Consider the following 26841-nt stretch of genomic DNA (forward strand, 5'->3'; position numbering starts at 1 on the left):
CTTCCACAAGTCATTAGCCACCAACGGTGTCTCCACAAAGTGGGTGTACTGGGCTGCTGCATGGCCCAAACCAGCTCTGACAGCACAGACTCAAGGTGAATTAGAGGAAGCAATTAGAGAGAAGCTAACCCACTTAGTGCCAGTCCTGTGATAGCCAGTTTTTTCAGTGGCTCAATTATTTTATTTTGCAGAAATGGAATCATGTGTAGCAGGCCCTCCCTGAGATCTCTGCATTGAAACAGTTGTGCACTACAGTACCAAGGCTCCTAGGCTCCCTGGGTAATGGGTCAGATATTGTTCAAACTCAGTTTCTTTAAAATTGGTTATCAGGTGTGTTAATACAGGCAGGATTGGTGAATCCCAGTAAAGTCAAGCATTGTGGAGGCAATATATTACTGTAAAGCAACAGCGCTGTGCAGAGTGCTGGTGAAGAAAAATTTTTTAGTCAATCAGACTGAGCCCCCTCCTTCCTCTCCCCCTCCTTCCCCTCCCCCACTTCCCCTCCCCACAGCACCTGTATATGTGTATATATGTTTGTACATATTTATTATGCTATTTATTTAATTTTACTTGTACATATTTATTCTGTTAATTTTATTTTGTTAATATGTTTTGTTTTGTTGTCTGTCTCCCCCTTCTAGACTATGAGCCCGCCATTGGGTAGGGACCGTCTCTATATGTTGCCAACCTGTACTTCCCAGGCTGTTAGTACAGTGCTCTGCACACAGTAAGCCCTCAATAAATACAATTGAATGAATGAATGAATGGTAATTGATTACTTTGTGCAGAGCACCATACTAAGCGCTTTGGAGAATGCAGTATAACAGAGTTGGTAGACATGTTCTCTGTCCACAGTGAACTTACAGTCTAGAGAAAGAATTACAAGAATTTTGAAAGCCATGCCTATTTCTTTATGTGATTAACAAAATAAATATAAATGATCAACCCCAACCTTAAGCCTTCCTCACAAATGCCCAAGACTTGAATTAAGATTCCTCCTCAATGCTTTGTCTAGGATGTCTACTCTGTGAAAATCTAAAAGTTAGAAAAAAATTGATGTACCCATTGACAGAAATTGGTTTGAGGATTAAGTTAGTCAAGATGACTACACAAAGTAAGTGAATTTTGGAGAGATATATTCAAAAGAAAATTTAATTCTTGCTCCAAATTTTCTAAGGTAGGTTTCCCATGGTTCACCTACACACAAAATGCCCCATTCTAAATGAAAGAGTCCTATGCTAGCCCATAGACAGCTCAGAATAGTGACTGTTGGATTCCTGATGAAGCAGGGGTGTTTTCTGGTGTCAGCCTGAATATTCAAACAGCCTTATGGAAAAATGCACTGTTCATCTGAAGTAGAAAGGGCTAAAAAAATATGTAATAGACTGTAAACTCCTCCAGTAGATTGCAGCATCCTTGTGGTCAGGGATTGTGTCTACCAACACTATTGTATTCTCCCAAATGTTTAGTATAGTACTATGCATACAGAAGGTCCTCAATAAATACCACTGATGGATGTCCTCCGCAGTGCCTCAACTGCCAAATTCAGACCACTCTGAGTGAGCCATAATCTGATGAATAGAAAAAAAATAAGCACCAAATCAAGGAGCCTAGAACATCAAATTCCACTTGGCAGTATTCTCCAAAAAGCCACTCAACACTGGCAAGAAAGGAATCCATATGTTAGTATTGAGCAAAACTAGGCTGCTTGAATTCAGCTCATTCGTTAGAGGCTAGATCACACCCAAAGTGCTGTGCTTTAAAAACTTTCCAGGACAGATTTGATAAAAAAAAAAACAGGTTAAAGGAATGCAGTAAAGGAAAAGACCAAAAAAGACACAACTTAATTCACACAGGCAAGGTTAATATCCCTCCCACTTCCTACTGCGCTGCCCATTCACATCAGCTCTGGTTTAGCTGGCCTGCATTCAGTGCCTCTAATGCTTACTGTGGCCCTGGGGAAAGTTTGCCCTCAAAAGACTAACAGAGTGGATGGCTCACCCCCACAGGATTTTTGGCCAGGGGTCATGTCTCCCCAGCAGAAGCCAAGCATGTAATATATATAGTTTAACCCATGTCTATACACCTACACACACATGCACACAGGTGCCAGATCTACTTTCTTCAGGAGCTTTGTCCCCTCTTCAGACTAACATCACTCTGATGTCAGACATACAGTCAGGCAAGTCATTTGTCTCGGCTCACCCAGCAACTCTCAACTGTTCGCTTTCCAATGGGTTCTTCCCCATTGCTTTCAAGCATGCTCATGTCACCCCTATTGTAAAAAAAAAACCCTCCCTTGACCCCACAGCTCTCTCATCATCATCATCATCATCATCAGTCGTATTTATTGAGCGCTTACTATGTGCAGAGCACTGTACTAAGTGCCTGGGAAGTACAAATTGGCAACATATAGAGACAGTCCCTACCCAACAGTGGGCTCACAGTCTAAAAGGGGGAGACAGAGAACAAAACCAAACATACCAACAAAATAAAATAAATAGAATAGATATGTACAAATAAAATAAATAAATAAATAGAGTAAAAAATATGTACAAACATATATACATATATACAGGTGCTGTGGGGAAGGGAAGGAGGTAAGATGGGGGGGATGGAGAGGGGGACGAGGGGGGAGAGGAAGGAAGGGGCTCAGTCTGGGAAGGCCTCCTGGAGGAGGTGAGCTCTCAGCAGGGCCTTGAAGGGAGGAAGAGAGCTAGCTTGGCAATTGGGCAGAGGGAGGGCATTCCAGGCCCGGGGGATGACGTGGGCCGGGGGTCGATGGCGGGACAGGCGAGAGCGAGGTACGGTGAGGAGATCAGCGGTGGAGGAGCGGAGGGTGCGGACTGGGCTGTAGAAGGAGAGAAGGGAGGTGAGGTAGGAGGGGGCGAGGTGATGGACAGCCTTGAAGCCCAGGGTGAGGAGTTTCTGCCTGATGCGCAGATTGATTGGTAGCCACTCGCTCCATATCCTTCCTACCATTTATCTCTAAATATCCTTGAGTGAGCTGTCTACACCCACTGCCTCAAGTTCCTCTTCTCCAGTTGTCTCTCTTCTAGACTGGGAGCCCATTGTTGGGTAGGGACTGTCTCTATATGTTGCCGACTTGTACTTAGAGAAGCAGCGTGGCTCAGTGGAAATAGCCCAGGCTTGGGAGCCTGAGATCGTGGGTTCTAATCCCGGTTCCACCACTTGTCAGCTGTGACTTTGGGCAAGTCACTTAACTTCTCTGGGTCTCAGTTACCTCATCAGTAAAATGGGGATTAAGACTGTGAGCCCCATGAGGGACAACCTGATCCCCTTGTATCCCCCCAGCGCTTAGAACAGTGCTTTGCACATAGTAAGCGCTTAACAAATGCCATTATTATTCCCAAGCGCTTAGTACAGTGCTCTACACACAGTAAGCGCTCAATAAATACGACTGAATGAATGAATGAATGAACCCTCACCAATCTGGGTTCCATCCCCTTAACTCCACAGAAACCACCCTCTCAAAGGTCACCAGTGATCTCCTCCTTGCCAAATCCAACATCTTCTAACTCCATCCTAATCCTCCACTCTCCACTCCATACTTCACTCCTCTATTGCCAACCTAATCACTACACCTCGATCTCATCTATCTTACCACCAACCTCTCATCCATGTCCTGCCTCTGGCCTAGAATGCCTTTCATTTTCATGTCTGATGGACATTTACTGTCCCCAGCTTCAAAGTCTTATTAAAGGCACATCTCCTCCAAGAGGCATTCGCTGAGTCCTCATTTCCTCTTTTCCCACTATCTGCTTCATTGCCCTAACTTGCTCCCTTTATTCACCACCCTGAATCCAGCCCCACAACACTTGTGTACATGTACTTATGTACCTAAAGAAGCAGCGTGGCTCAACGGAAAGAGCACAGGCTTGGGAGTCAGAGGTCATGGGTTCTAATCCCGGCTCCGCCACTTGTCTGCTGTGAGACCTTGGGCAAGTCACTTAGCTTCTCTGAGCTTTAGTTACCTCATCTGTAAAATGGGGATTAAGACTGAGCCCCACGTGGAAAAACCTGATCACCTTGTATCCTCCCAGTGCTTAGAACAGTGCTTTGCACATAGTAAGCGCTTAACAAATGCCAATGTTATTATTATTATTGTTATTATCCATAATTTATTTATTCACATTAATGTCTGCCTCCCATTCTAGGCTGTAAGCTCATTGTGGGGAGGGACTGTGTGTGCTGTATTGTTAAAGTAATTATAGAGTATAGGTTTTATCATTCAAATCTGTAGTTAATAGATACTCTCCGTTTTAAATAATAACTTTGCTCAGGAGATAATGATTTTTAAAACTCTAAAAGTCATTCACTTAACACTGTAAGTTCCTTGTGGGCAGGGATCATGTCTACCAACTAGGTTGTACTGTTCTTTTCCAGTTAATAGATACTCCCCGTTTTAAATAATAACTTTGCTCAGGAGATAATGATTTTTAAAACTCTAAAACTCATTCACTTAACACTGTAAGTTACTTGTGAGCAGGGATCATGTCTACCAACTAGGTTGTACTGTTCTTTTCCAAGCTGTTAGTACATTGTTCTACACAAAGAAAGTACTTGATAACAGCGTGGCTCACTGGAAAGAGCCCGGGCTTTGGAGTCAGAGGTCGTGGGTTCAAATCCCGGCTCTGCCAACTGTCAGCTGTGTGACTTTGGGCAAGTCACTTCACTTCTCTGTGCCTCAGTTACCTCATCTGTAAAATGGGGAGTAAGACTGTGAGCCCTCCATGGGACAACCTGATCACCTTGTAACCTCCCCAGCGCTTAGAACAGTGTTTGCACATAGTAAGTGCTTAATAAATGCCATTATTATTATTATAAATATCATTGATTAACAAAAGCCAACTGGGATATTATTTTTGCACCTCCCACCACAAGTCAGATTTCTCATGAGGGCCACCTATGACAAAGTGTTGAACCATTTTTATTTCTCTTTATGGAGCAAGGTGGTCAGAAAGAGTTATGAGCTCTTTGCAAGAGGTTACAGTGCTATGCAGATCCTGAATTTATACAAATAGAGTATAGGTTTTAGCGAAAGATGCCCAAATAATGGGGAAATGAAGTTAGCTGGATTAAAGAAGCCGGCAGATTGGAGCAGATAGTTTGAGGAGACCTGTAGGGTCAGATTGGGTAGGGTGGGGAAATTGCCGTGTTTTATTTCCCTTGCCTGAACTGACCTGCTTTCCTCAATGGTTTGGAGTGACTCTTTGGATGAGAGCAAATTTAGTTGACGTTGCAGAAGGAAAGGTGCTTTTCTGAGCCACTTTGGCTGCTTTGTCCAATAAGACAACATGAGTCTTGGAAGCTAAGCTATTAGAACTGCAGGGGTCCTTTTCGGTGTGTCATCTATGACACCAGGCAACTCCCAGCCCTTTTGCAAGACAAATGACTCTGTCACTTCTCTCCCCTCAACTGTAATCTCCTTGTGAGCAGGGAACATTGTCAGTCAATCACATTTATGGAGCACTTACTTCGTGCAGAGCACTATACTAAGCAGTTGGCACAGGTCTACCAAATATGTTGTATTGTACTCTCTCAAGTGTTTAGTAGAGTACTCTGCACACAGTAAAGCACACAGTGAATGCAACTGATTGACTCCCGAAATAACTCCAGGGTTCTGCCAGAGATCCAACGATACTAACCTCTCTGAGACTCCATTTCTCTGGCTGCAAAGTAGAACTAAAAAATGAATTTTTAACTCACATATGAGATTTTGGACAAATTATAGACAAAAGTCCCTGGAAAGTCCAGGAATAATTGATCTTGTGATGGAATTTGAGCTTTTGACTCTGAGAGCCCCGCAGAGATTTAGCTAGTGTGTTTTCCTTCTTCCAGGACTACAATGATGAAATTCGCCAGGAGCAACTGCGGGAATTATCGTATTTAAATGGTTCAGAGGATTCAAGTCGTGGACGGGGTATTAGAGGAAGAGGAATCCGGGTGCCTCCTGTGGCTCCTTCCAGGTGGGTTGATTCATCTTCTAAAAGCAGTTTAAGTGCACATCCATAGGTTTAGAGAAACATCCTTCCTTGCGTCAGCATCCTTGACACTCTGGTCCCAGGTATGATAGTGGGATGAGAGGGCAGATGGTAAGAGGAGTTACTCCCCAACCAGAGACATCTTCAGTCCCTCTTGCACGCTGAGAGGTACCTCCCTCCCACAACACAGGAGGTATCATGCTAATATCTGTAGAGAAGGCAGCATGCAGTGTGCTTTCGGATGCCATCTGATCACACTGGTTACCCCTCTGGCAAAATGGGGATTTTCAGCCCACTTCCATAAACTCAACCATACTCTAGTGCTCAGTTTCAGAGCCTCCCAGAGCCCTGCCGTGGAGCAAATAGCCCTTGTGACTGAGCCTGCTGGTCCTTACTGAAGCAGTGACTCCACCTCTGGTACCCTCACTCCAATATCTGCCCTTTTCCCTCTTCCCTGACCACTTTCCTAGGCCAGAAACAGCACTGCCCTAGTGGAAAGAGGAGGAGAAGGAGGAGTAATAGTATTTATTTTAGTGCTTAGGGTATGTAGAACAATATACTATGTACAGTGACAATGAAGGATACACCTGTGGCTGAGGCAGCTTGTAAAGGATAGAAAATCAAGAAGAGGCTCATTTATGTAACCATCCATGTGCTCTTCCCTGTGGCTTCTAAGTCTTGATAGGTAGACCCTCCTCTAGACTATAAACTTGTTGAGGGAAGGGAATGTTTCTGCCAACTCCATTGTACTGTACTCTCCCAAGTGCTTAGTACAGAGCTCAGTACGTATGCTATACAAATAGATGCATTTTTCAAAGGTGACACCACCAGTGAGAAAGTCGTAGAAAAAGTTATCAGTTTTGACTGATGGCAAGTCTTAATATTTCCAGGACATAGACTATAAACTCCTTGAAGGCAGGAGTTGTGTCTACCAACTTATTTTCTCCCAAGTGTTTAGTACTATGCTCTGCTCAGAGTAAGCACTACCTGGTATCTGCTTTGATACCATTGAGAACTGTACTTAGCACTTAGGAGAGTCCAATAGAGTAAGACAGGATCCCTGCCCTTAGGGACTTCGAAAGTGTGGACTCTGCGAAGTCCTTAGCTGTCAGAGAAGGCACTTTACTTAATATCAGAAAAAAGGTAAATTAGAATCTTGCTGAATCATTTTGTGATTTCATGATTTGGGATTGTGCAGATTTTCAATAGAAAAATTGACTTGCTCAGAATGGGAATGTGTATTCATAATTTATAGATCCTCTACTTTTTTCTGATCTTTCCTTTCATCTGATAAGCATATACCTTGAAAATCATGATGCTATATCATATATTTCCCTGGAAATTCACATCCCCCAAAAGTCTCAGTTGTACAAACCTTACTCAGTATTTGAAGTCTCTACTGGAATATTCTCATTCACTATTTGTACATCATCATCATCATCATCAATCGTATTTATTGAGCGCTTACTATGTGCAGAGCACTGTACTAAGCGCTTGGGAAGTACAAATTGGCAACATATAGAGACAGTCCCTACCCAACAGTGGGCTCACAGTCTAAAAGGGGGAGACATCACCACTTGAGACATCAATTTGTCAGCAAAACTCTCTAACTCCTTCGAACCGGAAATGAAGAGTATCAGATTTCTAATTGAGACCTCGGGAAACAGTACGGTTATTGAGAATCTGAAAAGAAAATCTATGGCCTGTTGTCCTCCAGCAACTGCTGATTTGCCCAAGACAATGGTTTAATGAGAGAGAATATTACATTTATGGATCATCTGAAACATAAGCAGTGGTCCTTCAGCCTCCTAAAGCGATATTGATTCATACTGACTCAGAAGTTTCATCTAGAAGCCAAATTATCTGGGCAATTCAGGTTCCAAAAATACATTTTCATTTCAGGTATTTAAAGATTGCAGGCAGACAGGTTTCTTTTAACTGGAATTATGTATATCACTGAGGGTATATTATGAGGCTTCAGTCATCTGGATAATTTGCATATGGAAATCCAAGTATCCAAATCCGCAGTATAACCAGCAGAAACTTGTTATCCCCATAATTCCTCCAGTTAGGAGGGAACCTGGTTACCATGGTTCATTTCTGAAATAATGCAATCCCAGCAACAGACCATGAGGTGAGATTGGCTTCAGGGTCTCTGAAATGAAAAAAAAATTGTGTTTTAGATGTATGTTTAGGGACCTTTTTCCAGAAATGTTTTTCTGTACAGCTTCTAGGTTGCATTGCTAGAAGTGGAACCACAAGTTTTCAACAATGTATTTTCATGGCTTATTGAAAATGTTAAATCAGCATATTAGTGAATATTGCTGCATTATTGATGTCCTCTAATGTAGAGAGTTGCAACAGATTTGAGATTTTATAATTATTTGAAAAGATAAGTATACCTCTTATTTTGAAAAATTGGCCTACTTTAAAAATGTGGCAAGAGGTATCTCATTAAATTCCCAACTTTAAGTATCTTGATAAAATATACATAATATATTTTGTTGCCAAAAGATGAAAAAAACTCTGATTACCACATCTATCTACTCATGCTGCAATAAGGAAAAAGAACCTTAAGTTATATCTTAAATTTCACTTCCAGTGTTCTAATGACATTATTGATGCTATAGGCTTATCAACAGGTATGCAAATGGAGCAGAATTTTGCTATCGTGAGTTCCAAGGGAAGAGGAAAAAGAATCTGACCACTATAAGTACTTTTTTTCTTAAAAAAAAAAAAAGGGAAACAGCATTTTCACACTTCCAGGAATGAAACAAAAACCGCACCTGCAGGATGATGCAGGACTGGGCTCAGTCTTCTGGACCTCTCATTTCTCGAGGCCTCTTACTTCTCATCTGTGGGCTGCCCGTCTTCCTGTTGCCTTTTAAAGCTCTTGGGGCCCAGACAAATAAGATGGAATCGACCTGACCTCAGGCAAACTGCCCTCCCAACTTACTCTCATCAAACTAGTCTCTGGATTTTGGTCTAGAGGGAAGGTACCATTCCCTCTACGATTTTCCTTTTGGCCTTAGGAAGATAGTCTGATTGGGTATAGCCCATCTCCTGACCCAGTGCAAACAGCGGAAAATATAAATAGCATCCTTTAAAAAAAATCAAATGTGGGCATGCTATAGAAAATGTAGTCACTCAGTGTACTCTCCCAAATGCTTAGTACAGTGCAACTTGGCTAGGAGAAGCAGTGTGGTTTAGTGGGAAGATCATGGGCTTGGGAGTCAGAGGTCATGGGTTATAATTCCGGTCTGCCACTTGTCAGCTGTGTGACTGGGCAAGTCAGTTAACTTCTCCGTTTCTCAGTTACCTCATCTGTAAAATGGGGATTAAGACTGTGAGCCCCAAGTGCGACAAACAGTGCATGGCACATAGTAAGCACTTAACAAATGCCATCATCATTATCATTAGTATTACCAAGCTTTTGATACTTAGAAATTTCACCAAAATAAAATTACTACCATTTCTGATATGAGATTATAATTTAAAAAGATACAGGGATAGACAGGTTTGGGAGTATTCAACTGACCCGCTGAAGTTATCAACTCATTTGGGGATTAATCTTGGTTCTGAAATGATTCCTGGGTTTTCATTTCCTCTCTGTATCATGACAAGTAGTATAGCACTGACTCCTCAAATTGTTGCAAGGATGACTTAGGTGATGGCTGTGAAATAATTATAGTTCAGACCTTCCTGATGCAAGATAAATTTGGTGATGAGTAAAAGTTTGCTGATGTCAGTTTCCTCAGCTGTAAAATGGGGATTAAATAACTGTTACCCTTCCTCCACAGGCTGTGGGCTCCAGGTGGGAAAGGATAGTCCCACCTAATTATCTTTTATCTAGCTCCACACGTAGTACCATGCTATGCACATAGTAAGCCTTTAATAAATACCACAATTAGAATCATTAAAATTTGGAGCTCCATTTTGTTGTAAATTGTAGGGAAAGTGTACATATACCTGTCAGTTATCATCTGTTCACACTTTATTCCACCTTCATTTGTTTATATTTCTAGGGGCCGAGGGGGTGCAGTGCCCCCTCCCCCACCCGGAAGAGGAGTCCCAGCTCCCAGAGGGACAACTGTGACCCGAGGCGCCCTGCCCGTACCCCCTGTAGCAAGAGGCGTTCCTACCCCCCGAACACGAGGAGCTCCAGCAGCCCCAGGATACCGGCCACCCCCTCCTCCAACTCACGAGGCCTATGAAGAATATGTAAGTATTTACCATGCATCTACCTCAGGAATAACTACTACTGGTTAGTCAACCATGGCTGCTTTTGAACTCAAAAGTCAGAGCTGTGAACACTTTGAAAGGCTTCTGTTTAGGTTTAAGTGGTAACGCCGTTTTCTGCGAAACACAAGGAACTGATTTAAGTTACTTTGGCAGGGATTAACTGCGAGTTTATTGCTTATCCATGGTAAATAAGTTCAGATTCCAAGCACAAGACTTTTTTTTTAATCCTTGGACTTTTATTATGTAGTTTATGTTATTTGCTAATGTGGCAAAATTTAAAAAAAGGGATATAAATAATCAACAAAGTATTCTGGTATATTTCTATACTGAGAGAGATTCTGCTGGAATGCACTAAATTTTAGGAATGCTATCATTCCCCTGAACGATGGATGTCTTGGCTGTCTTAATTACGATGCAAAAGATGACTTGAAAAGTATTGCCAGGCTAATCTGACTACTTTTCTAGTTACATCTCTCCAACCTGTTTCTACTTGTGTAGATTTAATATTGTTTAACTGAAAAAACATCTGTGCTATTGAGCCAGTGGATTTGATCTTTCACCTCCTATTTCTCCTTTTCTATATTTCCGTCTGTAATACTTTTCCTCCCACCTCAGTTGGGCAAAGAGTTTGGATTGGTATAAAGTGGTAATGAGAATGTAAGAAATTAAAAGACAAAAATACTTCAAGGCCAGAAAAGGAAAGGAGAAAGGAACAGGCAGAGTCAGGCTGTGTTGTGTTTTTGTTCTGTTTGGAAGACCAAGAAGGATTTTGGTGGGCTGAAAACAAGCGATAAAATGCAAGAAACCATAGAGACTGAGTAGTTAGATATGGGGGCTCCTTGAGGAGAGAACTTTGTCTTGTAGCAGTAGTTGTAATAATAGTAATTTGTTGAGCATTAAGTAGATGCAGTGTACTGTAAGAGTTTGGAAAGTCCAAAGAAGCAGTGACACATTCCCCATCCCATAGGACCTTAACCTCTAGGAGGGGAGACAGTCATAAAAAAATACTTACAATCAATCAATAGTTTTTATTGAGGACTTACTGTGTGCGGAGCACTAAAATAAGCACTTGGGAGTGTACGAAGAACAGAATTGCTACACATGTTCCCTGACCACAACAAGCTTACAGTCTAGAGTAATCAAATTAAATAATTGAAAGTATAATTAAAGGAACACATGCCCAAGTGATGAGCATGAGAATAAATAAGAGCATCCATGCTCTCAATCAATAAACACTATTTATTGAACATTTACCTTGGAAAAATCACTTTTCCAAGCATTTGGGGAAGTACAATAGAGTTAGTAGTCCCCTGAGGTAGGGGGAAAAAATAGGGCATAAAGATATCTACATAAATGCAACAGGACATGTAAATGTCCAAGGCCTTGGAGACACTGTAATAGTGGAGGGGAATACAGGGTGATGATATGAAAGATTGATTAGTGAAGACCTAGTGGAAGACTTGGGAAAGGCCTTAAAGATGAGGAGAGTAGTGTTCTTCCCAATGTGAAGCAGTAGGCAACTCCAGGCAGAGGGGAAGCAAGCAAGTCATAAGCAACAAAAGAGATCAGAATGAAGCACAGTGATTAGACTGGCTTGAGAGGAACCAATTGTACAATCAGTGAATCAGCAATCATATTTACTGATCACGTACTGTGAGCTCACTGTACTTAGCACATGGGAGAGTACAATATGAAACATTTGGTAGACTGTCCCTTCCATAAGCTAAGCAGTGGGAGGGAAGCTGAAGCAGTGTGGCATAGTGGATAAAGTATGGACCTGGGATTCAGAAGGTAATGGATTAGAATCCCGGCTCTGCCACTTGCCTGCTATGTGATTTTGGGTAAGTCACTTCATTTCTCTGGGCCTCAGTTATCTCATCTGCAAAATAAAGATTGAGATTGTGAGCCCCATTTGGGACAGGGACTATGTCTCACCCAATATGCTTGTATCTTCTCCAGCGCTTATTACAGTGCCTGACACATAGCGCTTAACATATACCGTTAATATTATTATCATTATTAATAATAATAAATAGCGAGGACAGGCTGATGGATTTACGTGACTTGGGACACAGGATATTCATTTGGAAAGACATGTTGGGGGAAGTGGGCTTGAAAATAGGAAGAATTGAAAGACAGTAATCACATTATGGGCAGGGAAGGTGTCTACCAACTCTGTTATATTGTTATATTTTACTCTCCCAAGCACACAGTACAGTGCTCTGCACATAGTAAGTGCTCCATAAATATGATTGGTTGATTGATTGAAGACAGCTAGGAGGTTAGGAAAACACCTAGGTTACAGCCTTCTGAAATAGAAGGGGTTGGGAGTTGTGTTGTTGATTAAGATAGAAAAGTTAGGAGGAGGAGGAGATTTAGGAGGGAAGATGAGTAGTTTTGATTTTGAGAAATATTGAGCGTTGAGTGCCAGTGGAAAATCCAGGTGGACATGTCCTAGAGTCAAAAGGACATACCCGATTGCAGGTTAGATGAGTGGTCAGGTCTAGACGACAGGTTTGGACAGCTCCTGAGATAGGAGGTAAGGTACCTGAAGCCATGTAAGCTGATGAGTTCCCTGAAAGAGTAAGTGTTGAGCTGCAAGGATAGGGGACCCAGAACAGAGACTTGTGGGACATAAGCAATTAAAGGATGAGATGTGGAAGAGGTTCCAGTGGGCAAAATGGAGAAGTAGTAGTTCAAAGTGATAGGAGCAGGACCAGGTCAGCACCATGTCAGCAAAACTCAGCTTAAAAGTGTTTCAAATAGGAGGGAGTTGTCCACTCAGAAAAGGCAGCTAGCTGAGGCTTTAACATTTAATGTATGTTCCAAAGTGCCTAATACAATGCTCTGTATGTGATAGATGCTCAACAAATACAGGAGATGATGATGATTTAAACATCGGATGTTTTAAGAATGTTACAGTGAAGGATAGAGGGGAATATGAGGGAAGGGCAGGAAGAAATACAAAGAATGCTATAAAAGATCTGTAAATAAGGTTTAGCTAAATAGGAGTGGACTGGTAATATGTTTTGGAATTGGAACTCTTCTATCATGGCTCTTTCAGGATTGACGAAGGATGGCATCAGATTTTGAAATGCATCAGCTCCATATGTTTCTGGATTTCTTCACTTTAGAGAACCATTGCTTGGAATGCTCCTGATTGGAGCCTGACGGATTGCTCAACCATTTAATTTTGCATGGGTTGGCTTTGAATTTCGTCCCAACAGCTAAACTCTTGAAAACTTGGTTTTAGTTGTTTGGACTTCACTGATTTGTCTTTGGACTCCATGAACATTAAACAACTCCATATTTTGTGGACAGGATAAAATATCTTGGTTTATCTATCTCTGAGCATATCATCGCATACTTTAATGTGAAGGACTTTCTGAGTAAAATGGATCTCTTGTCCTCTGTGACCACCAGTCTTACAGTATGCTCTGCTTTCTCCTCATGCTCAAAAATAATTAATATACCCCCTTTTAATCAGAGCTGGTTTTTAACGTTTCATTTTCCTACTCCTTTAATATCATGTATCTACTTAATAATAATGAGAATAATAATAATATTTGTTAAGTGCGTACTATGTGTCAGGCATTGTACTAAGTGCTGGAGTAGGTTCAAGCTAATCAGGTTGGACACAGTCCATGTCCCACATGGAGCTCACAGTCTTTGGAGCTCACAGTCTTCATCCCCATTTTACAGATGAGGTAACTGTGTCACAGAGAAAGTTACGTGACTTGCCCAAGGTCACACAGCTGCCAAGTGGCAGAGCCAGGATTAGAAACCATGTCCTTCTGACTCCCAGTCCTGTGCTCCTACTTGATGCTACATGCTCCTACATGGCCTGTACTCCTACACTAGGTCATGTTGCTTCCAACTCAAGAAGCAACCAGACCCCAACCCAGGATAAAAACTTGAAAGCATTTCATCCCAGCCCATGATGAAAATAGGGAGGCAGTAGTAAGTGTATGATCTTTTTAAAATAAGATAATCCAGGATACACCTTTGTTATGTCGCTCAAAAATATGAATGTATTGTGAACAGCTACATCACAAGGTACCTTTTCCCACTGCATTTAAGTCAAATGCAGTTGACTTAAATGAAATTAGGTTCTATTCCAGAACAAACCCTGACTTGATGATCTACTTGATGAGATTACACTTCCCCCTATCCTGTCCCTTTGTGTCTTCCCCCTCCACCTTTCTTAGGGATTTTCTAGACACTCCTCCATGTACCCCAAACATGGCTGCTTCCACTCCTGTGTCCTCCTCCACTGCTATTTATTTTTTAAACAAGGACTCCCGCGAACTCCATTCCAACTGCTTGCCACCACTAATGCCAGCAGATGGAGACTGGAAAAGGTCACCTGGTCCCAGTTAAAACCCTGATAGCCGGCTGCCAGAGACCCTTGTTAAAGCAGTGAAGCTGGACTTTCAGCCATTGTTTTGGAAGTAGCCATTGGAGGCAGTGCAAGGGGAGGAAGGGATAGAGAGGGTTAAATCTTTCCTGAAGCAATAGAACATAAAGTCAGGCTGGGCTTAAAGATTCTGGGTTAAAAGAGCATTAGTATGCATCTCCAGATTTTGTTTGGTGTGGTCATTTAGAATGGGGGAAATGCACTCCTATTTGCTTTTTCTCTGGTTAGTATCAGAGATATAGTTAGCCATTTAGTATCCTCATTAATTCCTTTCCCCTGTCCAATTCCTCCTTTCCCTAAGCATTTTTCCCTCCACTGGTACCTACAAAATAAACACAGCGTTTGCCCTTTAGTGGCTACTCTATTACACTCATGATTGAAATATCTTCATTTTTAAATTATTATGATAGATTGTAAGCACATTATGGGTGGGGAATGTATCTGCTAATTAATAATAATAATAATGGTATATGTTAAGCACTTACTCTGTGCAAAGCACTGTTCTAAGCACTGGGGGGGATACAGGTGATCAGGTTGTCCCACGTGAGGCTCACAGTCTTAATCCCCATTTTACAGATGAGGTAACTGAGACACAGAGAAGTTAAGTGACTTGCCCAAAGCCACACAGCTGACAAGCGGCGGAGCAAGATTTAGAACCCTTGACCTCTGACTCCCAAGCCCGTGCTGTTCTCCCAAGTGCTTAGCACAGTGCTCTGAAAATAAGCTCTCAATAAATAACATTCATTGATCAATTGGTGTATTTGTTAAGCACTTACTACATGTCAAGCACTGTTCTTAGCACTCATTCTTAACAGTTCCCTCTTGTGTATTCATTGTAAGTAAGCTTCATTCCTATATATTTGCTGAACGGTGGATGCTCCCAGTGAACTGACAAGGCTAAACTCCTGGTTTCATTCATTCAGTTGTATTTATTGAGCACTTACAGTGTACAGAGCACTGTACTAAGCGCTTGGGAAGTACAGGTTGGCAACATATAGAGACAGTCCCTACCCAACAACGGGCTCACAGTCTAGAAGGGGACTCGCAGTCTAGAAGGGTTTGAGCACCCATATCCCCCTTCTTCCTTTTATAATTCTAATCTGTCCTTCTAAAATTTCCTTTCTTTCCTACCCTTGGGAAAGGTGAAAGAACATGTAATGTATATTGAAGGGATAACATTCTGCAGAATGAGATTGTTTGCTTTTATGGTTCTACAGTGCTCCCTCAGTGCTGCACTGCTGTTTACTGGAAGATGTTGGAAAATAAAAGTAAATGTCACATTACCCCATTTGCCTTTAACTTTTAATGGTTATGCATATTTGTAGCAGTTTCTAGGTAAGTTGAAACAAATGCTTTTTGTTGCAGTAAACAGTTAAACTAGGACACTTTGACTCACTGGAGCATTGGCAAAGTAGGGCCAGTCTTAGGTAACAGATCCCAGATCAGCTAAGCACTTAGTACACTGCTCTGTACACAGTAAGCACTTAATGAATACCATTGATCCTTAGTCAGTGGTATTGAGTGCTCACTATGTGCAGAACACTTTTCTTCAGTCCCTTCCCCTTTGGCTGACTATGAATGTGTAGTTGTTGGTGAGACAAAGGCATTCACCCAACATTTGTAGAGCATCACAGTTGGAAAGCCTAATAGAATACAAACAGTTCTAAATGAAAGAAGAATCATTCACAATTTACAGTGCTTGAAAAATGCGTTTAAAAGGCTTTTTAAACTCCTGAAACTTTCATGGCTTTGTCTTCCCGGCTTGAATGACATTCTGTCTTGATTTTTTGTTTTTCCCATGCTATTGTACTTACCACTTCTCATAAGGTCTTAGGTGACCTAATTCATTAAGTAATTTTAAAAATATGGGACTTCAGTTTCAGAATCCACTGTCACTAAAATTTATGTTCAGCATAATATTCAAAAGTAAAGTGTTATTGAGACATGGTTCTAACATATACTTCTAGTCTGCTGGTAATAGGGTCTAAAAAGTATCCTCAAAACCATGAAAATAAGTTTAACTAATAGAGCATACTCAATTAAATCACCACAGGCACCCAGCAGTTAATGAAACAACCATCATCTGAAATAAAAATAACAGTGAAAATGGCAGGCTAATTAATCTTTCCAGACTAAGGAGAAACAGAATAATCCATTTCTCTCCTCTGAAAAATCAAGCTGCTAAATTAAAAACTTTTTTAAACTCCTCATTCATTCATTCATTCATTCATTCAGTCGTATTTATTGAGCGCTTACTGTGTGCAGAGCACTGTACTAAGCGCTTGGGAAGTACAAGTCGGCAACATCTAGAGACGGTCTCTACCCAACAAGGGGCTCACAGTCTGGAAGGGAGAGACAGACAACAAAACAAAACATGTGGACAGGTGTCATCAGAATAAACGGAACTCCTCAAAACCAACTACAGAGTTGGAGGTGTGTCAAGAGAAGAAAGTAACGTAGTAATAATACTAATAATTGTTATTTTTTAAGTGCCTGCTGTGTAATAAGAATTCTTCTAAGCTCTGGGGTAGACTCAAGATAATCAGGTCAGACACAGTCCCTGTTCTACATGGGTCTCACAGTCAAAATAGGAAGGAGAACACATATCTAATCCCCTTTTTACAGATGAGGCAGCTGAAGAACAGAGAAGTTAAGCGACTTGCCCAAGGTCACAAAGCCAGCGACAGAACAAGGCATAGAGCCAGAGTCCTCAGAATCAATCAATCAATCATATTTACTGAGCACTTACAGTGTGCAGAGCACTCTACTAAGTACTAGCGTGGCTCAGTGGAAAGAACGCGGGCTTTGGAGTCAGAGGTCATGGGTTCAGATCCCATCTTCGCCAGATGGCAGCTGTGTGACTTTGGGCAAGTCACTTAACTTCTCTGTGCCTCAGTTACCTCATCTGTAAAATGGGGATTAAGACTGTGAGCCCAATGTGGGACAACCCGATCACCTTGTAACCTCCCCAGTGCTTAGAACAGTGCTTTGCACATAGTAAGTGCTTAATAAATGCCATTATTATTATTATTATTATTATTACTTGGGAGAGTACAGTATAACAGTATAACGGATACATTCCCTGCCCACAGTGAGCTTACAGCCTAGAGGAGGAGACAGATATTAATATAAATACATTACAGCTGTATACATGAGTTCTGTGAGGCTGGGAGGGGAGATGAAGGGATTCGCATTTCAGTGCTCTTTCCACTGGACCATGGAAATAGAAGTAATAAAATATATTACTATAAAAAGAATATAAATAGAAGTAATTTGGACTGCAGTTATCCAGAAAACTCAGGTATCCAAACTCTTTGGAGGCTCCTTTTCTTGTTCCCTAGATATGGACTTTCATGCCCTCTAGTTATGTATTTTCTAGATTTTTATGCATGAAAGTGTGAGTAGAGGAAACACACTGGGTAGGGAATCTGGACCATAACTAGAAGAGGTAAGAACATCTGCGCAAACTGGAGTCCCATACTTTAAAGTTAAGTCCAGCTATTCGCTTCCAAACACTGCCTGTGTTTTCTGTCTTTTGACTATATGTTACCTGCTTATTAATAAGTACCACAGTAAACTATAGCTTAAAATAGAAAAAATAAATCAATTATGCAGCAAAATCAGACATCCTTGTTCTCTTATACAGCACTATGGATATCTAATTTTGCTAAGCCTGTGTAATATAGGAATTGGTTCGAGTGTGAACATGACACCTCTGCTGCTTATATTTGTTTCTGCATTTGTCTCTTTCTATATTCCTGATAGCTTTCCATCAAGATCCATGTGTCCTTGGGTTGGGGATTTGAGGGGGTTAAATGCTTCTGCCATTCTGCAAACCTACAGTACCATGCTCTATTCTCTGTGATTCAATTTGGTGGGTTGAAGAAGATTATTTTAACTTGAAGGCCCACCTGTCGTTTTATAATTGAAAAGTATATATGTGATGCACTCTGCTGTTAAATTGAGCCTAGCAGCAGGCATATTCTGAAAAAAAGCCCAGTTTCTAAGCAAAACACTGAATGCTAGTTGACAGAGGCCCTATATAGGGTATCTCACTAAATGAGCTCTGTTCGTAATGTATTTTAGCAGAATATGGGTCTAAAACTCCTGGGATTTTACAAAGCTACCTGCCTGGGAGATAAATCCTCCTGATATTGCTACTACAGTAGTGCCTGGGCTTTGACATTTGTAGCAATACAGTATTGTAAGGCTGCTGTCAGATAAATACTAACCCAACTGCACAACATAGGTTTGTTGGGGTCCTTTTTCTCTCTACTGAAACAGCCTGTTAGCCATCGTACTTTTTAAGGCTTCAGAATTTAATACACCTTTTCAAAAATATATTTTGCAGTAAAAATGTTGTGAAAATGGATCTTGTTATAAAATTTACCACCAAAGATTTGACATTAAGGCCACTTAGAGACTTCAGCAATCAGTAAAGCAGAGAGGGAATAACTGCATTTCAAGGTAATGGTTTTGAGGCCATAAAGTGAGAAATTGGAACATGTTACAGAACCTAATAGTTCAGGTTGGTCATTTATTTGTCAAATTCCCTTATTTAGGGTGCTTCACAAGTGTAAAACTAAAATCTTCTAGTGTTTGATAGAACCAAAGCTAGGATTGTGATGGATTGAAAAGTTTGGTGACTAATCTGGGTTTTTCTATGCTGAATATGAATGTAAAAAACAGAAGTTATTAAATGGAGCATCTATTTTTCGTCCTTCCTCTCTTCTTTCTGGTCAGGGTACACATAAAACTGGATGTCTGTGAAGTTCACTTCAGAAGTCGGTTAGTTAGCAAATTTGATCAAAGGATAATTCCAAAGCTAGGAAAATATATAAACTGAAAGGCCTTGACCAAGGAAGCAGTTAGCATTTGTTAAAGTCCCAGGTCACGCCTTTCCATTTTAATGGATAAAACCTTGCATCTCCCTGCCTCAGCACTTTTTTAGTTTGTTTGTCCATTTTCTCCTATAGAAAATTAAAAGATCAAACATTTTTAAACCTTCATATGTGATCAACATGTACACCAACTCTATTGTACTGTATTCTACCATCAATCAATCAATCATATTTATTGAGCACTTACTGTGTGCAGAGCACTGTACTAAGCGGTTTTGGAAGTACAAGTTGGCAACATGTAGAGACAGTCCCTACCCAACAGTGGGCTCACAGTCTAGAAGGGGGAGACAGAGAACAAAACCAAACATATTAACAAAATAAAATAAATAGAATAGATACGTACAAGTAACATAAATAAATAGAGTAATAAATACGTACAAACATATATACATATATACCGTTGCTGTGGGGAAGGGAAGGAGGTAAGACGGTGGGGATGGAGAGGCGGACGAGGGGGAGAGGAAGGAGGGGGCTCAGTATGGGAAGGCCTCCTGGAGGAGGTGAGCTCTCAGTAGGGCCTTGAAGGGAGGAAGAGAGCTAGCTTGGCAGATGTGGGGAGGGAGGGCATTCCAGGCCAGGGGGATGACGTGGGCCGGGGGTCGACAGCAGAACAGGCGAGAATGAAGCACGGTGAGGAGATTAGCGGCAGAGGAGCAGAGGGTGCGGGCTGGGCTGTAGAAGGAGAGAAGGGAGGTGAGGTAGGAGAGGGCGAGGTGATGGAGAGCCTTGAAGCCGAGGGTGAGAAGTTTCTGCCTGATGCGCAGATTGGTAACCACTGGAGATTTTTGAGGAGGGGAGTAACATGCCCAGAGTGTTTCTGGATAAAAACAATCCGGGCAGCAGCATGAAGTATGGATTGAAGTGGGGAGAGACACGAGGATGGGAGATCAGAGAGAAGGCTGATGCAGTAGTCCAGACGGGATAGGATGAGAGCTTGAACGAGCAGGGTAGTGGTTTGGATGGAGAGGAAAGGGCGGATCTTGGCAATGTTGTGGAGCTGAGACCGGCAGGTTTTGGTGATGGCTTGGATATGAGGGGTGAATGAGAGAGTGGAGTCGAGGATGACACCAAGTTTGCGGGCTTGTGAGATGGGAAGGATGATAGTGCTGTCAACAGAGATGGGAAAGTCAGGGAGAGGGCAGGGTTTGTGAGGGAAGACAAGGAGTTCAGTCTTGGACATGTGGAGTTTTAGGTGGCGGGCAGACATCCAGATGGAGATGTCCTGAAGGCAGGAGGAGATATGAGCCTGGAGGGAGGGGGAGAGAGCAGGGGCAGAGATGTACATTTGGGTGTCATCAGCGTAGAGATGATAGTTGAAGCTGTGGGAGCGAATGAGGTCACCAAGGGAGTGACCATGCCCTTAGTACAGTGCTTGGCACATAGTAAATGCTTAGTAAGTAACAAAATTATTCTTATCATTATTATTACGGAGCTCCATATACAGTAAGCATTCAATAAATACCACTGATTGATTGTAGTGACTGAATGTTTATTGAATAACTTGCTTGTGAATAATCTCTCTAACCCACTTTATGTTACCAAGGATGAGGCTTTATAGAAAGCTTAATCTGTCAATGTATGGAGGTATGACAGTAGTTCCAGCATTTAATGAAGTCACTATCATAGGCTCAATCATGAAGAATAGCCAAAGCTCCCAAATCTGATATGTCAGTGAAATTCTCAATCAGTGCAGAGATGTTCTGCTCAGATGCCAGCATGGAGTCTCCCTCAATATCTGAACTACAGAAAAAATGGCACAAAGTTTTAAAGATTTTTCCATCAACACCAACTTCAGGAAGAAAGGTGAAATCAATAAGTCATTGGTATTTACTGAGCACTTACTGTGTGCAGAACACTGTACTAAGAGCTTGGGAGAGGAAAATATAGAGTTGGTAGACATGATTCCTGCCCACAATGACCATACAGTCCCCCAAATGGTGGAACTATCTTCCGCTTCCTGTTCCAAACCCTGGGGTAGATAGAAGCCAATCAGGTGGGACACATTTCCTGTTCCCACATGGGGCCCATAGTCTAAGTAGGAGGGAGAACAGGGATTGAATCCCCATGTTACAGTCGACAAAACTGAGGCCCAGAGAAATGAAGCATCCTGAAGTGAAGTGAGTCGATTGTGAAAACCTGCAGAGTGATTCATTCTTTTTCATCATCAACAAGATCATCGTGAAACAGCTTATAAAGAGCAATGCTAACCGTGCCCTCTCAGACTATTAATGCAGCTTCCCACTAGCATCAGGTCAGGCACGTGATCCTGGCTGTTTGTCATACACAAAAGAAATAAAAGGAACAGCAGCAGAACCTATTATAGCTTCTCAAGGATCATAAAGTCTATCAATCAATCAATCATATTTATTGAGCATTTACTGTGGTGTGCTTTGGAGAATACAGTAGAACAGAGTTTGAAGACGTTTCCTACCCACAACGAGCTTAGCATATAACACCATTTTCACACCTAGACTGTGACAATAATAGTCTGTATTAGCTCTGAAAAATTAATCAAGATACTGAGACTACTCCATAGTGAAATCGGAGCTGTATTAGTACTGGAGTACAGCCAAAGCTGTAATCTGAGGCCATTCTTATTTAATCTATTCTACCTGCTTATTCTTGAGGTGGCAACAAACAGTAAAAAAAATGGTGACCATAACATTACTGTCACCTAGGAAGTTCTTCCAGCAATCAAAGAGCCTTATTGATTGACTTTCAGGCCATTGTATAGGGGCTTTCTTTTGCTGATGACTTTGCTGTAAAAACACATATGCAAGAAGATAAGCTATTTAATATGAGCTGCTTTTCAGAATCAGCAAAGAGCTATAAATGACCAATAGCTGATGATGAGTATTTGTACAAATTTATACCCAGAAAACAGTACACACACTATGAACTATCAACAATAAACCACAGTGAATGCTACCAGTGAGTTCTGCTACTTTGGCAACCACATTGTCCAGTGATTCAAGGATCATATAGCCTTTGGGAGACTCAAAGACAGAGACTCTGATGCCCACATTGTATCAAACTGCAGATGGAAAAAGAAGATTGATATTGCTAGTCATGCATTAGTTTGATTAGCCATATGTGTAGAATTTTGATTACCTGTTGATTACAGGAAACCACTAGAGGTACCTCATAGGTAGGATGGCTACTTTATTGTCATTGACAGGAAAACATCCTAAATTTTGCTGTTTGGAACAAGAGATGGCTAGTCCAGCACTTAGTTCCATGCCAAGTTCTGGTGTTGGAACTCAGGCTTTGTTTTAGGGTGACATTATATCTTAGGAATCAATCACTTAGATACTTGGTGAATCCAAAATACTTTTCCTTATTCAGTAAGTAATCATGAGCTGATGTTGAGCACATCAGAGAGTAGGGATAGGCTATGAGTGTTTAGCTTCAAAACCTCGAAACACATTGATTTCTTTTTATCTCCACATTTTAATATCTCCTTTAGCTATCATCTTGTCAGATAGCAGTACTCCTGTGATGAATATCTAGATCCTTATGGAATCTTTCTTTCTCATTGGCATCTGTAATACTTGCATGAATAGACTGATAATTGTAGCAAAGCACTTTGTATTTTAAAACTATGTTTATAGAGTCATTAGGTGAACATTAATGGCTCCGGACAAGTTTTGAAGGCTTGAAATAAAGGAATCTATTGTGAATTACACCCTGCAAGCCTTCATTTAGAGTGAAGGTCTCACTAAACACAGTTGTATTTGGCTCTTTATGTGAGTTCTCCTTCATCTGGAAGTCTGATTTCATGCAATGCCATGTTTTCGACTTCACATCTGGATAGCTCATGTGCTATTTTCCTTTTTGAAGAGATACTATTTTGCTCATCTCATTGTATCTGATGTTCCATGTGTCTTTTGTTATTTTGTCCTTGGAAGGGTTTAAGTTTGTTTTTGCAGTGTGAGGGTAAGGCCTACTTTTCGAAGTCCTCTGAAAAGCATTATTTTATGTTGTAATAATAATGATAATAGTTATAATACTACTTAATAGGCTATCAAAATCAATATTATTATTACTAAGTTTCTGCAACTTCTCTGACAACTGAGCTATCAGTGTCTTGAGTGGCATATTTGCATAGGATTAATGTGGATTTTCCCACCATCATTGAGGCATTCTTAAACATTTCCACTTATAAGTATGTGTTGCTCTGACTTATCCATACTCTCAACCAGTCCAGTGGCGAGTAGTAGTTTTCATAGCAAAATGGTTAGCTGGGATTAAGGATGAAATCTGGAAATATCTTTTACACTCTCCTCAATTTTAGGCATTCCTGAGCTCTCATTTATTCTTTCAGTCAATAGTACTTATTGAGCACATTGGTGTGCCAAACACTTTGTGAAGAGCACTGTAATGGGGAAAGGAATGAGGGTAATTCAGAAACCGTCCTTCATCCTCAGGAAATTAATAGTTTATTAATATGATGAAGGGGGATAGTGATGTACAGACAGGGGTTCCACGATAGATTGGTGCATTTTGCGCTATGACATTAATCCGGTAAAATTTTTCGAGTTGATAAATGAGTGATTTGTATTAGCTCCTGATTGAATGTCTTTATAGGTTAAAGTATGGGGGCAGTGCCAGGGAAGATGGAAAAGGGACTTTGGGTGACCCTGGGTGGCCTCTCTCTGCAGTGAACTGAAGGTTGAGGAAGAGCAGCCAGGCAACAGAATTTTAGAATACTTAAATTATATTTCTCTCTCATTTTCAATTATGTAGGAATTTAGTAATTGGAAGCCATCTTCCTTTTGAATATATATTTAATATTTCTCCCAGGTCCCTTCATCCGGAGCTGACCCTTGCAGAGGGGTCACGGAGGAATGGAGACTCTTGCATGTGGTTTCCTCCACTGGGGATATCATATCATACTCCCATCACACAACCCATGCACGGAAACTTTGTAATGATGAAACGAAACAATGAAAGAAATAATGAAATAGGGAGAAAATGAGCTTCAGAACATTGCAGTTTAAGGATGAGGATGAGCTTTTCAGGCTCCTCAGTATTGTGGAAGATCTGTCCAGAGACCAGAACTAGCAACTCTTAAATGTTCTGTACATTTCAAGTTGCTGCCACTCCAGGTTCCAATCCAGTGGGATAGGACTGGATTTCTAAACTGATGGTTTGGGGAGATGAAGGGGGACCATTAAGAGAGGGAACCTCTTGAGGTGCAGGCAGGATCTAGAGCCACAGAACCGCAGTTATCCAAGGGTTTTTCCCACAGCCACCACTGCCCTAAATCATATAAAATTTCCATATTATGCATTCATACTCTAATTGTGCTACCATCAAAAAGTAGCATGGCTTAGTGGAAAGTGCACAGACCTGAGAGTCAGAGGACCTGGGTTTTAATCCTATCTCTGCATTTCTCTGCTGTGTGACCTTGGGCAAGTCACTTAGCTTACATGTTTCTCAGTTACCTCATCTGTAAAATGGGGATTAAGAATGTGAGCCCCATGTATGGGTCATGGACTGTGTTCAAACTGATTAGCTGGTATCTACTCCAGTGCTTTGTAAAGTGGTTGGCACATAGTAAAAAAAAATAATATAGTTCATTTACCCCAGTGCTTATAACAGTGCTAGGCACACACAGAATAAGTACTTAAGTAACCATAAAAAAACCAAAAACTTAAAAAGTTTTCCCAAAACTTGCAGTGGAAATAGATTCAGATTCTGTGTGAGATGTCAACAGAAGGTGAATTTCTGCAAATTGTCTCAGAATGCAACCACATTTAAGACAAAGCTACAATTTTGACACCCCTGCAGTTCTCTTCTTTGGAGATCAAGTACGGAAGGAGTAAGCAATGCGGTCATATTAAGAAAATATTGAATGTAGATTAACTTGACTTAAACAGTTTCATTAAAATATGTCAAGAAGCTGAAGCTAATTAATTGCTTAATTGATTCTGCATAAAAAAATAGATGTTATATTGCAGAAGGTACCAGAATTCGTTAAAGTTGACATGACAATAGAGCAAACTGGAATGTTAAAAAATATGGAAAGAGTCATCCATCAAAGAGATGTCCAGAATTTGGAATAAATGTTTATTCCTTAATTTACAATACTAAACAAAAAAAGGAATGTCAAAGTAGTACATTCAGTGCAGCACATTATTCAACTCATGTTGGAAAAAACACACAGAAATGATGATAGGAAGAATAAAAGTGGAAGTTTTACTGACCAATATCTCATTTCCCTGCCCTATTTTCCTCCCTATTGAATTTACACATTCATGGCCTAGTGGAAAGAGCATGGGCCTTAGAGTCAAGGGACCTGATTTCATTCATTCATTCATTCATTCATTCATTCATTCAATCGTATTTATTGAGCGCTTACTGTGTGCAGAGCACTGTACTAAGCACTTGGAAAGTACAATTCGGCAACAGATGGAGACAACCCCTACCCAACAACGGACTCACAGTATAGAAGGGGGTGGGGGGAGACAGACAACAAAACAAAGCAAGTAAACGGGCATCAATAGCATCAATATAAAAAAATAGAATTATAGATCATCATCAGTTGTATTTATTGAGCACTTACTGTGTGCAGAGCACTGTACGAAGCGCTTGGGAAGTACAAGTTGGCAACGTATAGAGACAGTCCCTACCCAGAAGTGGGCTCACAGTCTAAAAGGGGGAGACAGAGAACAAAACCAAACATACTAACAAAATAAAATAAATAGAATAGATATGTACAAGTAAAATAAATAGAGTAACAAATATGTACAAACATATATACATATATACATCTCCCTCCCCTCTCCACCTGCCGTGGTCCTGCCTCCTCAGAGAGCAAGACTTGAGCCAAAATGGCTACAAATGGCAGCATGGCCTAGTGGAAAGGACATGAAATTGGAATTCAGAAGTCCCAGGCTCTAGGCCCAATCAATCAATCAATCAGTCGTATTTATTGAGCGCTTACTGTGTGCAGAGCACTGTACTCAGCGCTTGGGAAGTACAAGTTGGCAACATATAGAGACAGTCCCTACCCAACAGTGGGCTCACAGTCTAAAAGACTGTCGACAGAGTTATAGAATTATAGATATATACATATCATTAATAAAATAAATAGAATAATAAATATGTACATATATACACAAGTGCTGTGGGGCTGGGAGGGGGTAGAGCAGAGGGAGGGAGTCAGGACAATGGGGAGGGGAGGAGGAGCAGAGGAAAAGGGGGGCTTAGTTTGCGTCTCATGGGATGATGGTAAGAATCATTCCATGATGGTAAGAATCATACAGGATTA

At 41.0% G+C, this 26841-nt stretch overlaps 1 protein-coding gene across 6 annotated transcripts in view; it reads left to right on the forward strand.

Annotated features, from left to right (window-relative positions):
- KHDRBS2 (KH RNA binding domain containing, signal transduction associated 2) overlaps window positions 1-26841 on the forward strand; it is a 606540-nt gene that overhangs the window by 383858 nt on the left and 195841 nt on the right. For all 6 annotated transcript variants that reach the window (XR_005451081.1, XM_038746702.1, XM_038746731.1 and 3 more), the window contains 2 exons: window positions 5863-5990; window positions 10031-10226. Coding sequence is in view for 5 of the 6 variants with exons in the window: in XM_038746702.1 (XP_038602630.1) it covers window positions 5863-5990; window positions 10031-10226 (324 nt within the window). In the remaining variant the exon portion in view is untranslated. The remainder of the gene's footprint in view (window positions 1-5862; window positions 5991-10030; window positions 10227-26841) is intronic.

Source organism: Tachyglossus aculeatus, chromosome 1 (genome assembly GCF_015852505.1).
Source record: "Tachyglossus aculeatus isolate mTacAcu1 chromosome 1, mTacAcu1.pri, whole genome shotgun sequence".
NCBI lineage: Eukaryota > Metazoa > Chordata > Mammalia > Monotremata > Tachyglossidae > Tachyglossus > Tachyglossus aculeatus.